The 14,068-nt window shown below is 40.2% G+C and overlaps 1 protein-coding gene across 3 annotated transcripts in view; it reads right to left on the minus strand.

Moving 5' to 3' along the window:
- Positions 1 to 3,130: 3,130 nt before the first annotated feature.
- The window catches only part of SPMIP4 (sperm microtubule inner protein 4), a 57,831-nt gene continuing 46,893 nt past the window's right edge, over positions 3,131 to 14,068 (minus strand). For all 3 annotated transcript variants that reach the window (XM_010345691.3, XM_003935140.4, XM_074379627.1), the window contains 3 exons: positions 11,064 to 11,238; positions 10,668 to 10,759; positions 3,131 to 5,415 (listed from right to left, as the gene is read on the minus strand). In XM_010345691.3, coding sequence (XP_010343993.2) covers positions 4,594 to 5,415; positions 10,668 to 10,759; positions 11,064 to 11,238 — 1,089 coding nt within the window. In that variant the 3' untranslated portion in view covers positions 3,131 to 4,593. The remainder of the gene's footprint in view (positions 5,416 to 10,667; positions 10,760 to 11,063; positions 11,239 to 14,068) is intronic.

A 14,068-nucleotide genomic window follows, 5' to 3' on the forward strand; every position in this document is an offset into this window, starting at 1 on the left:
CCACAGACCTATAGTGGTCTGTGGCCCAGTCTATGACCTTTTAGGAACGGGGCCACATAGGAGGAGGTGAGTGGGGGTGAGCAAAAGAAGCTTCATCTGTATTTACAGCCACTCCCCTTCTCTCACATTACTGCCTGAGCTCCGCCTCCTGTCAGATCAATGGTGGCATTAGATTCTCATAGGAACGCTAGGCCTACTGTGAACTGTGCATGCAAGGGATCTAGGCTGCATGTTCCATATGAGAATCTAATGCCTGATGATCTGTCACTATCTCCCATCACCCCCACATGGGACCATCTAGATGCAAGAAAACAAGCCGATTCTACATTATGGTGAGTTGTATAATTGTTTCACTATATATTATAATGTGATAATAATAGAAATAAAGTGCACAATGAATGTAATGTGTTTGAATCATTCTGAAATCATCCTCTTCCGTGCCCTGGTCTGTGGAAAAATTGTCTTCCATAAAATTGGTTCCTGATACCAGAAAGGTTGGGGACTGCTGGGTTAGAGGACATGGAGTGGAAGACCTGAGAAGGAAGAGAAGAAGGTTCTGTGCCAGACTGGCTGTATTTAGAAGACATTTCATATTACAATCGTTTTTGTGTGCATTTTATTCCTCACTACTATGAATATCATTGACAATGCTAAGTACTTTTTTGAAGTATCTAGGCTTCGTATTCAGTACCTGATATATATGTTAAAAGTGAAAGTAGCCGGGCGCAGTGGCTCAAGCCTGTAATCCCAGCACTTTGGGAGGCCGAGGCGGGTGGATCACGAGGTCGAGAGATCGAGACCATCCTGGTCAACATGGTGAAACCCCGTCTCTACTAAAAATACAAAACATTAGCTGGGCATGGTGGCACGTGCCTGTAATCCCAGCTCCTCAGGAGGCTGAGGCAAGAGAATTGCTTGAACCCAGGAGGCGGAGGTTGCGGTCAGCCGAGATCGCGCCATTGCACTCCAGCCTGGGTAACAAGAGCGAAACTCCGTCTAAAAAAAAAAAAAAAAAAAAAAAAAAAAGTGAAAGTAGAGGTCGTAAAATAATACAGTGTTAAAATTTTTATCTTTTTGTTAAAATTCCTTATGAAATGTTGCTTGCCGGGAGAATGGCCAAACCACCTCTTGAGTAGTACACATTGTGTTTGTGCACTGTTTCAGGGAGGAGAGAAGAAAAGGAAGTGCAAAGAGCTCATGCCAGCGAACACAGTGAGGCAAGATTAACCATTGTTCCTTACTTCTGTACATTTCTTTTTACTTTATCTGTGTATGTAAAGGATAAACAATACCTAACTTACATTATCTAGTCTTTCTGGATGTTAAAGAGGTTGCTTGTGTATGACAAAAGTAGGGTTAGTAAATGAGTGTGTTTATACATTGTTTTAAAATTCCGGAAAAGATTGTCTTCTGAAAATTTGAGCATTATTGACCACTGGGTTGATGGAGATGGGAAGGGTTCTAGGCCAGAATGTTCGTATTTCAAAGACTCTTTAAAATTATAACTATTCTTACATGTGTGCAGTTTATTCAAGACTGTTGTGCATAGTGGACAAATTAACTCCTTATGTATGTTAAATGTAGAGGTAGTAAAATATCAGTTTTTGCTAAAATTCATAGGAAATATTGCCTTTTGAAAATGGAATTGTTACATCACTTCTGTGAGCAGTATAGTATTGTCTGTACTTGTTCAGTGGTTTAGAAAAGGTAATGGCTAGTGTGTTCATACTTGGACATTGTCAGGAACTGTTTTTTTCTTTATGTCTTATGCGTTTTGTTTTGCTGTGTATATAGTGTATATAATGGACAAATGAGTCTGAATTTTGCAACATTCAATCTCTAGATGTTAAAGAGGTTGTCAGTGTATGCAAAGTACCTAGTAGAATTAGCACATTTTATACACTTTGTGTTGAAATTCATAGGCAAGCTTGTCATCTGTAAATGACTTTTGGATATGAATTTGTTCAACCATCTCTAGGCATTACACATCCTTATGTTTGTCCACTGGATTGAAGGCAGAGAGAAAGAAATGAGGATGGAATGGTTCAAGGCCATAATGGTCATATTTAGAAGATCTCTCAGATTGTGACCCTTGTAACGTGTGTTCAATTTAACTACTGTGTATACAGTAGACAGGTTTTGATATAAAATATCTAGTCTTTGTAGATTTTCAGATATGCCTGATATTTTAAAAGTAGAAGTAGAATAATACTTTTTGTAAACAGCTTTTAAAAATTAATGGAAAAGAGGCCAGGCATGGTGGCTCACACCTGTAATCCTAGCACTTTGGGAGGCCGAGGTGGGTGGATCACCTGAGGTTAGGAGTTCAAGACCAGCCTGGCCATCATGGAGAAACACCATCTTTAAAAAAAAAATTAATGGAAAATATTGGGTTTGGAAGTATAACAGAATTGTTAAACCACCTCTGTGAACAGTGTACTCTCTGTATCATTCATTAGGTTGAGGGAGGTGAGAGGAAATTTGGAAAGGTGTTTTGCTAGTGTGTATTAAAACATTTCAGCTTATCTATTGCTCTATATATTATGTTCATTTAACTTTCCTGTACTGTACATATTGTGTATATACTGGACAAGTGAGTCTTAATTTTATAATGCCTAATCTCTGGATATTAAAGAGGTTGCCAATGTGTGACAAAAATAGAGTCAGTAGGCCAGGCATGGTGGCTCACACCTGTAATCCCAGCACTTTGAGAGGCTGAGGCGGGCAGATCACAAGGTCAGGAGTTCAAGACCAGCCTGGCCAACATAGTGAAACCCTGTCTCTACTAAAAATACAAAAAATTAACTGGGTGTGGTGGCTGGCGCCTGTAATCCCATCTACTCAGGAGGCTGAGGCAGGAGAATCACTTGAACTCGGGAGGCAGAGGTTGCAGTGAGCTGCGATCATGCCATTGCACTCCAGCTGGAGTGACAGTGCAAGACTCCAACTCAAAAAAAAAAAAAAAAAAAAAAAAAAAAATTAGTAAACGAACATAGTTTGTTAAAAACAAAAAAAAAACAAAAAACAAAAAAATTGAGCATGCTTGGAGTTTGGCATTCTCTGTCATCAAATAAGGGCAGATTCATTAGCTTTCACAATCAGCAGAGTTAAGGGAAAGGCTGACCTCCTTAGTTGAGGAGCACGACTATGACAATGTCTAAAGAGAAGGCTGCACCACCCTTGCATGGAGGTAGACAGAGTGAATACTACATTTAGAATGTAATTTCTAACTAGTTTCCATGTAACCTAGGGAAACTGGGTACAAAGCTATGAAAATTACACAAAACTCTGAGTGCAATCAAAACCTCAAATTTTTATACTGGAGAGTTGCATCTTCGAAAGTTTATTATTCGGAATTCCAGTCCAATGATCTACTCTATGATAAAAAGTGTGTACAGTGTATCTCCTTCACCTTGGACATTCCCAATTGCATTACATATTAAGGTTAAAGAGAACCCACTGATCAAGTCACGTAACTGACATTGTTGCTCTGATTTCTCTAGTGTTATTTCACCATGTAAACTTTTACCTCCTGTCATACTTAATGTAACTAGTGCTGTGCAGAATGCAGCTTGGAAAAAAATTCTCTAACTTTAGTCCAGAATAGTTTTAAAGAGGTTATAACCAAATGACATGTTGGTCATAAAATTATAATAAATATTCACAAAATACTTAAGTTCCTCATGAACTTCCACAATATACCATGTTTAAATCTACCTCTTGGCACATGAAATGAATTCGCTTGCATGTGGGAGTTAGCCAAACTCTTAGAGAACACACTCCAGATATGAAGATTTGGGGCTCTATAATAAGTGATACCAAGCCATCCTTTCTTGCTATAAGTAGAACTCACCAGTTGCTAATTAATGCCATTGTTAGATCTCCAGTAAAACAATTTTATCTGCATGAAAGAAATAGTTATGTTTCTTAGTCAGAAGGTTAAAAGTAAGGAAACAATTCAATTTGTAATTTGTACATGTGGAGAGTTTTGGCTTCATCTTTTCACTGACTTATTTTCTTTATATGTTTACTCAATGAACAAAGTCCACATACTTTTAAGATAATATAGATTGTAACACTGTCCATCCCTCAATTAACTGGGTGTTTGAGTTTTGTCCTTTCTACCTAATGCTATTATGTACAAAAATTTACATAAAGGGACAGTGTTCTCATGTTTATTTTGTTACGATACTATAATTTGTATGGTCATTAATTATTCATCATTTGAGTTCTTTCCAGCTTTTCATTTGTTCTGGTGAAACAATGATGATGTAAACTTTGTTGTACACATTGCTTTTCATGATTTAGGAAAATTTCCTTGGAGTATACTTTGAAGATGAGAGATTAAAAACTACACATTTTTCTAGTTCTAATATTTTATTGCCAAATTGTTAAACTTTTCAAGAAGTCAGAACATCACCTTTTCTGGGTTCCTCTAACCAGATACTAACTTCAATTCCTGAAAACATAAACCTCATTAACAAGGTCCTTGTGGCTTAATCTAGAAAACAGAATCCAGCAATATGAAGGAAATTCTGTTATATTTTGTAGTTTCTTGCAAGTGGCTGGGTTTTGAAGGGAAGACTGATTATGTCAATTATAGAAATAATAGGAGTTATGGCCATAGAATTGGTGTTTCATCCCTGAATGCTCCTTTTCCCTGAGGTCTTTATGGTCTTCTAGAATTGATTTATGGAAACGCCTGTGTGCACCAGTTTTTGAAAAAGAGTTTTGAAGCTCCAGCAGGTTCGTCTGAGGCTTGGCCACTCCAGCTCTAGGAATCCAACCAAGAATAGGTCTTGTTTCTTCGTTGTTTTCCATGTTCAAGACCAACTCTTCTTCTGGCTTACTTAAAAAATGTTCTAAAGTGAAAGCTTCCGTGTCTCGTTTATTTTGTAAAATACTAGGTTTACTAAGGCTAATAGGGTTTGGACCCATATTATACTGATCATGTAGGGGAGATTTAAGATTTTCATAGTGAATCCAGTGGTTTGGTTTACAGTAAGGTGTGGGATGGGTTTTTAATGACAGCTGTCTCCAGTATAAATCTTCTGTGTTTTTAGTATCTGTGATTTTTGGAAATGGCTTTATGTCGTAAGTGCTAGTCAGATCTTTTGTTGGGTAAAAAGATGGGAGTTCACAGGCAGACAACAAGCTCTGTTCTTCTATAATCTTCTCTTCAATATCCTGGTTTTTATGGGTCATACCAGCTGGTGTGTTATCATTAAGTGCCATCATTTCTTTAGAACTGGGTACAAAGGTATGAAAATTACACAAAACTCTAGGAGTACAATCTGGACAAGAACGTGGTCTTTCCTGGACAATAGCCTCCAGAGAACGCCGGTTCTGAATTAATCGGGCAATTCGTCCTTGCAAGGGTCTGGGAGGTTTTAAGACAGGATGGAATTTTTCTTGCTGTAGTTGTGGGATAAAAAGGAGAAAAAAATTAATCAGGGATATTGCCACAAATGGTAGGTCAAAAGTCATACCCATTTTCACTGTCTAAGTACACATGAGATGGGTGTAGAAGTGTACACTGCAACACTCTTTGATAGGATTTAAAGACGTTAATTTAAACACTCTTTGATATTAATTTAAAGAAATTTGGGTCCAAATACATCTTCCTCCTTTACTGGTTTTAGCAAATGTGAAAAGGGCATGTTTTTAATTTAGCTATACAGAACTCTTCTATGTGGCAACTCTGCTTTTAAATTTCAAAGATATAAAGGAATCACTGGAATAAAACTTGTGTCCATCACTAACAGATGGCATTAGCAGTGTGTGCAGTTATTTAATCTCAGCCACAGTCTCCTTTCTTAGGCCGAAGCTGGTGCCCTTAAACCTTGGCTGAATCAGAATCATCTTCAGAGCTGGCATGAAATTTCTAACCTCCTAAGACCCTCCAAGATTGTGAGTCAGAGGGTTTGTCGTGGGTGATAGGAAGCTCAATTTTCTTTCTTTTTTTTTTTTTTTTTGAGATGGAGTTTCGCTCTTGTTACCCAGGCTGGAGTGCAATGGCGCGATCTCGGCTCACCGCAACCTCCGCCTCCTGGGCTCAGGCAATTCTCCTGCCTCAGCCTCCTAAGTAGCTGGGACCACAGGCACGCGCCACCACGCCCAGCTAGTTTTTTTTGTATTTTTAGTAGAGACGGGGTTTCACCATGTTGACCAGGATGGTCTTGATCTCTCGACCTTGTGATCCACCCACCTCGGCCTCCCAAAGTGCTGGGATTACAGGCTTGAGCCACCGCGCCCGGCCAGGAAGCTCAATTTTCAACAAGCATCTCAGGTGATGGTGAGGCTGGAGATTTACTATGGTTTGAGAAACGCTGGTCTGAGGTGTCATGTCTGTGCTTCTTTTTAAGTTGTTTTATAAATATGAACTCGATTATGTCTCGTAACTGCAAACATAGTGAGTGTATTTACAGTGCTATTAACAGATACATGCTGGGTGGCGGGAGAAGGATGGAGTTGACTGGGAAGGGGCGTGAGGAGAGAACTTTTCTTGAATGATAATATGCTATGTTTTGATAGGGTTTGGGTTACAAAGGTGTATGTCAAAACTCAGTGAATGTACACGTAAGATTTGTGCAATTGCATTGAACTTCATTTCACCTTAAAGAAAAAAATGCAAACAAATATTGAACTCTGGTTGATCATATATATACATGTTGAATGTTTAGGAGTGAAGTATACTAATCTCTGCAATTTAATCTAAAATGCATACAAATAATATATTTTTATTATTTCTGGAGGATGGATAGAGGGATGGAAAGACTGATGGATGGTTAGAGAGATGGAAAGATGGATAGATTATGTTATAAAACAAGCACAGTAAAATGTTAGTGGTAGAATCTAGGTGGTGAGTATATGGGTGTTAATTATAAAATTATTTTTACTTTTCTGTATGTTTCAAACATTTTGTAATATGTTAAAGTAAAAAAACTACAAAAGAATGTATGTATAATGATGATAGAATTGACAGCAGAGATAACACAAATGAGAGTGGTGAGAAAATAATCACCATAGCTTGGATAAGAAAATGGACTTAAGAACATTCTTTGGGAAGCTAATGTGTTCATAGTCGGAGAATTTCCATACTGAGGTAACAAATTTGTTACAGTTTGAGTAATCGAGTTTGAGTAAATACTATGATAAAAAAAAAAAAAACTAAAAACTCCAGCTCTTTGACGTGCTTTGTTAAATTTGTCATAAAAATTATCATACCGTCCAAGCACTTTGGAGGCCAAAGTGGGCGGATCGCCTGAGGTTGGGAGTTCAAGACCAGCCTGACCAATATGGTGAAACCCCGTCAAAAAAAAAAAATTATCATTAAACTGTTCTTTGACCAGTAGTATCATATATATTCCTGTGTGCAAGAATCAGTTTTTAGTGCTTTTATTTTACATTACTACAATAAAAAACTTCATACATTTTTTTATTACCACTAAAACATGTTTTCCCAGTCTGTTCTTTATGATGTAAATGGAAAGCAGCAAGATTCACTAAAGCTTTCTTTTATTTTTATTTATTTATTTTTTTAAGATGGGGTTTCACCATGATGGCCAGGCTGGTCTTGAACTCCTGACCTCAGGTGATCCACCAACCTCGGCCTCCCAAAGTGCTAGGATTACAGGCGTGAGCCACCGCGCCTGGCCTAAAGCTTTTTTTTTTTTTTTTTCCTTTTTTTTTTTTTTTTGAGACAGAGTTTCGCTCTTGTTACCCAGGCTGGAGTGCAATGGCGCAATCTCGGCTCACCGCAACCTCCGCCTCCTGGGTTCAGGCAATTCTCCTGCCTCAGCCTCCTGAGTAGCTGGGATTACAGGCACGCGCCACCATGCCCAGCTAATTTTTTGTATTTTTAGTAGAGACGGGGTTTCACCCTGTTGACCAGGATGGTCTCGATCTCTTGACCTCGTGATCCACCCGCCTTGGCCTCCCAAAGTGCTGGGATTACAGGCTTGAGCCACCGTGCCCGGCCAGCTTTCTTTTAAACTTCCAATTATCTTAGGTATATTTATCTTGTTATTCATAAATATTTAAGAGTTTATTTGCTTGCACAATTATTTCACATATATTTGGCAAATATCTTTTTTTTTTTTTTTTTTGAGACGGAGTTTCGCTCTTGTTACCCAGGCTGGAGTGCAATGGCGTGATCTCGGCTCACCGCAACCTCCGCCTCCTGGGCTCAGGCAATTCTCCTGCCTCAGCCTCCTAAGTAGCTGGGATTACAGGCACGCGCCACCACGCCCAGCTAGTTTTTTTTTTTATTTGTAGTAGAGACGGGGTTTCACCATGTTGACCAGGATGGTCTCGATCTCTCATCCTCGTGATCCACCCGCCTCGGCCTCCCAAAGTGCTGGGATTACAGGCTTGAGCCACCACGCCCCGCCCGGCAAATATCTTGTATATAATGAAATACGTATTTTGTATATACCATACAGGGTCGAATCTCTGGAAATCTGGACAGTTGTTGAACACATATGACAACATGTGTCATGTGTTCATCTAATATTTTCTTTTTTTTTAGAGATGGGGTTTCTCCTTGTTGGCCAGGCTGGTCTCGAACTCCTGACCTCAGGTCATCCGCCCACCTTGACCTCCCAAAGTGCTGGGATTACAGGTGTGAGCCACTGCTCCCGGCCCATATAGTATTTTCTATCCTTAGAGAATGTTCATTGCCAAGTTAAACAAAAATCAATAAAAATCCTTTAGTGAATTATAAATCACAGTCTATAAAACTGCTCCTGGTGTTATGATTTTACATCACCTTAGGAAATGATGAAGCTAATGTAAAATAAGTATATTCAGCTCAGTTTTTATTTTATTTTTATTTTTATTTTTATTTTTTTGAGACAGAGTCTCGCTGTGTCACTTAGGCTGGAGTGCGTGGCATAACAGCTCACTGCAACTTCCATCTCCCAGGTTCAAGCGACTATTCCCACTTAGCCTCCTGAATAGCTGGGACCACAGGCATGCACCACCATGCCCGACTAATTTTTGTATTTTCAGTAGACACAGGGTTTCACCATCTTAGCCAGGCTGGTCTTTTTTTTGAGACGGAGTTTCGCTCTTGTTACCCAGGCTGGAGTGCAATGGCGCAATCTTAGCTCACCGCAACCTCTGCCTCCTGGGTTCAGGCAATTCTCCTGCCTCAGCCTCCCGAGTAGCTGGGATTACAGGCACGTGCCACCATGCCCAGCTAATTTTTTTGTATTTTTAGTAGAGACGGGGTTTCACCATGTTGACCAGGATGGTCTTGATCTCTTGACCTCGTGATCCACCCGCCTTGGCCTCCCAAAGTGCGGGGATTACTGGCTTGAGCCGCCGCGCCCGGCCCTGGAGTTCTGCTCTTAAACCTAGGCTGGAGTGAAGTGGCACCATCTTGGCTCACTGCAAGCTCCACCCCACTCCCCTGGGTTCAAGCAATTCTCCTGCATCAGCCTCCTGAGTAGCTAGGATTACAGGTGCCCGCCATCATGCCTGGCTAATTTTTGTATTTGTAGTAGAGATGGGGGTCTCACCAACATGGTCTCGAACTCCTGACCTCAGGTGATCCACCCACCTCAGTCTCCCAAAGTGCTAGGATTACAAGTGTGAGCCACCATGCCTGGCCCAGCTCAGTTTTTAAAGTGTTCAAATTGAAATAATCTTGCAGTTGTTTTTTCCATGTGTTTTTCACAATTTACATCTTTTTAAAATGTTAATTTCGTTTTCAAAATTTGTAGTCATAGAGAATAAAATTTAGGTCCCAAATAAAACAACACATATGCAAACTATTAGGTCATTTCAGGTCATTTACATAATTAAGCCAACAGATTATACCTTTGCTCATTAAAAGGCTTATTTCTTCCAGGCCATTTCGCATAATCAATTTAAAAGTCTCTATTGATATCTACAGAGAATGTATTGGCTTTTAATTGTAATTCAGGCAGCTCTCAATTATTATGATATCAGGAGGAAGCCTTTATCTCTTCAAAAGCCATGGTAATGTACAAGATATATAAATATGCAAAGGGCCTGGTGGGGTGGCTCACGCCTGTAATCCCAGCACTTTGGGAGGCCGAGGCAGGTGGATCACGAGGTTAGAAGATCAAGACCAGCCTGGCCAACATGGTGGAACCCTGTCTCTACTAAAGATACCAAAGTTAGCTGGATGCAGTGTTGCATGTCTGTAATCCCAGCTATGAGGGAGGCTGAGGCATGAGAATTGCTTGAACCCAGGAGGCAGAGGTTGCAGTGAGCTGAGATTGCCCCACCACACTCCAGCCTGGCAACAGAGCAAGACTCTGTCTCAAAAAAAAAAAAAAAAAAAAAAAATACACACACACAGACACACACACATATGCAAAGATCTCATTAAATTAGTTAAATTATTTTGTAAACTGCTTCTTTTGTAAGTTATTTCAGCAAAAGTAGCATACTAGAAAATCTGTTAAAAAAAAAAAAAAAAAGGCACTCTGAAGAAGAAAATAAATCTTGCTTGTTTTTCCAAATAGCAGACAAGGTATTCAAACCAGTTCAAATCAGCTCAGAATTCACTTCTAAAATGAGTTAAAATTTCCCTTTGCTAGTTTGGTTGCCAATACCCATGACACAGAAAGTGGCAAAGCAAGAAGCCCAGTGCTCTCCCCACAAATAACTGAGAGTTGACTGCAATTACTTACAGGCTCTGGGTCAAATCCTATCTGTCCTGATAACTCTGCTACCACCTTTTCATGGTAATCATCCAATTCAAGGTGATCCATGGGCCCCAGACCTTAAATGAAACATCATCTTATTATTTTGTTAGGGTAAAGGAAAAAAGGCACTTAAGTTACCCTTTATAGGAAAACTTACCCATTCCCTTTGTAATACAATTGGAACCAATAAAATGAAAAACAACCTTACCTCCCAGCTACCCATGAAGAAAAATTTAGCACCCACCTTAATTCCTATTACTTAGGATTTAAATATTTAGATTGACAAACAGGCAAAAATATGAGAAGAAAAAGCTTGTCATAGCATTTGTTAAATATTACAATTTTGTTCCAATTTTTACTTGTATGAAAGTGAACTCATACCTGTAAAATCATGGGTGTACGAAGTGAGCCAGTGGGACCGCTCCAGATTTCTCTGTATGTTTGCTTCTTTTGCAGAGCAAATAGGGTCCCACGAATTTAAAGAAGTGTTAGGAGCGAAGGTTTTTGGAGGTTTTGGGTAGAATACTGGCTTATTTTTCTCAATACCTCTAGGAAACTAAAATTTGAGCATAAAAATTACTGCTGTTAATGTCATCTAGTAGAATAAGAGCTGATTCATCATCTCAGCAGGAAAGAGGCAAAGGAAATTCCAGGCTGAAGTCAGATACTGTTTTTTTCCGGCATTAATTACTAGTTAATTACTAACTGCTATAATTGGAACCATATGCAGAGTTAAATAAAATATTCTATCAAATAAATTGTAAGGTCTTTTCTAAAGTCTTTTGCCTTAGCAGGGACTTTGATGTATATTGGAGAAATGTCCCTGAATACTCTTACCTCCAGTGAAATTTTATTAGAAATACAAAGAGCTCTGAGCTGCTCTTTTGGTTAAGTTTAGTCAAAATTGTGTGCCTTCTACTTTTCCTTCCATGCCTGAAATGAACCATTTGATGTCTTTTATGAATTTCCAATGAAATTTAAATCATTCAAATTCAAATAAAATTTTCGTTCTTCAGAAATAACTATAAAATTTTATATTTTCGAAAGGGCTATGCATGTAAACATGAGTGAGTAAATGAGTTTAATTGCAGTGTTTTTGGTTACTTAGAAATTCACCTTTTCTCAGTATCTCTCTTATGTGTGATACTTAATATTTACTGAGCACCAGTATTTGCACAGTAGCATCTGGAAACAAGCAGAGATCTGAAACAAATCTTGCCATCCAGGAACATATCGGCTAGTAGGGGAGATAAAGCTTGAAACACAAATGATAAGAAGACTTTTTTTTTTTTTTTTTTTTGAGACGGAGTTTCGCTCTTGTTACCCAGGCTGGAGTGCAATGGCGCGATCTCGGCTCACCGCAACCTCCTCCTCCTGGGTTCAGGCAATTCTCCTGCCTCAGCCTCCTGAGTAGCTGGGATTACAGGCACGTGCCACCATGCCCAACTAATTTTTTGTATTTTCAGTAGAGACAGGGTTTCACCATGTTGACCAGGATGGTCTAGATCTCTCGGCCTCGTGATTCACCCGCCTCGGCCTCCCAAAGTGCTGGGATTACAGGCTTGAGCCACCGCGCCCAGCCGAAGATTTTAAAAAAGTAATCCTTCATCATAAAAGGAGTAAAGATACTTTTTTTTTCCCTTGAGAGACAGGTTCTCACTCTGCCACCCAGGCTAGAGTGCAGTAGCACAATCATAGCTCACTGAAACCTCTAACCCCTGGGTTCAAGTGATCCTCTGGCCTCAGACTCCTTGACAGCCAGGACTACAGGCCTGCACCCCCACTCCTGGTGTTTTCTTTAAAAAATACGTTTTGTAGAGAGAGGGTCTCATCATGTTGCCCAGGTGGGTCTTAAACTCTGGACCTCAAGTGATCCTCTTACTTCAGTCTCTCAAGCGTTAGGATTATAGACATGAGCTACTGTGCTTGAACATGAGACAAAATTATTTGGAAGTTCAAAGGAGATAAAGGAGATGGGGAGGTTGGGGAAGGATAACATCAGGAGAAATGGCAGATTAGGTGATGGGGGGAATGGAGGCAGCAAACCACCTTTCCATGTAAGTACCTATGCAACAACCCTGCATGATCTGCACATGTACCCCAGAACCTAAAGTACAATAAAAAAAAAAAAAAAGAAAGTTCAAAGGAGGAAGAGAGTGAATCCAGCTGAATGGGGAAGTGGAGCTAGGAAACAGCGGGGGAGGGAGGAGACGAGAGGGGATGTCATGTTATACGCAGAAACTGGGCCTTGAATGACATACAGAGATGTGACGGCCAAAGGAATAGCAGGAGCAGAGGTATGAATAGTGGTGGCAAGTGTAGAACTAGCATTGCTTGGACATTACGCTGCTGGACACTCGCACACCCAGGCCCACCCCTAACACTTGCAGGGGCTGGATTGAAAGTACCGATAGAAGTCCATATTCCATTTGTCTAAATAGTTTAGTTTAGATATCAAGTAAATAAATGTTAAATAAAATATGTTTCATTCACTTGCTTTGACAAAATATCTTTGGAACAACCTGGAAGACCAGGTTCAAATTTGGACTTCTTGGACTACTTTGAGTTCTGCACGGGACAGGGTGGCTCAGGAAGAGCCAGCTGCTGGCCTCCAGCCTCAGCACCCTGACTGCTTTCTTTACCCGCTCCATTTACCCATCACCCTACTTCTAGCAAACAGGCATGCAGTCATGTTTTGGCGACTCCTTTTGCCATGAGGTATATACCAGCTTCGCAGCACTGTCAACACTTGGGAGGATGGACTTGAGGAAGAAACCCAAAGAAGGGCCTAGGATTGGGTTCAAAGCCATTTGGTAAGGAAATTTGTGGTCTGAGATCATGGTCAGGGGAGGGAGACAGGGGAGCATGGGCTCCAGATGAACATATCCTCTTGCTCCACAAAAAGGGCCACAGCCAGAGGAAGGCCAGAACTGGGACCTCTAAAGTATGGGGCCTTCTAAAATTCCTGGGTCTCAGGGTTATGCTATTCATAGCAACCCTGTGAGACTGGAGTGATTCCTATTTTACATATAGAACACTCATGGTAAAAGGAACTGCTACCCCTATAAACCTTTAAAAAATATACGGCTTACTTATTCAGGGAGAAAGCAAGCCCCCTTTGATCTCCTTATCTGTTTCTTTATTTGCAGAGCCAGCTTACTTGGAAATAAGAAGGACTATTTTTTTTTTTTTGAGACAGAGTCTCGGTCTGTCACCCAGGCTGGAGTCTGGTAGTATGATCTTGGCTCACTGCAACCTCTTAACTCCCAGGTTCAAGTGATTCTCCTGCCTCAGGCTCCTGAGTAGCTAGAACTATAGATGTGGGCCATCGTGCCTGGCTCATTTTTGTACTTTTAGTAGAGATGGGGGTTTCACCATGGTTGGCC

The sequence above is a fragment of the Saimiri boliviensis genome, chromosome 10 (genome assembly GCF_048565385.1).
Source record: "Saimiri boliviensis isolate mSaiBol1 chromosome 10, mSaiBol1.pri, whole genome shotgun sequence".
In the NCBI taxonomy this organism is placed as follows: domain Eukaryota; kingdom Metazoa; phylum Chordata; class Mammalia; order Primates; family Cebidae; genus Saimiri; species Saimiri boliviensis.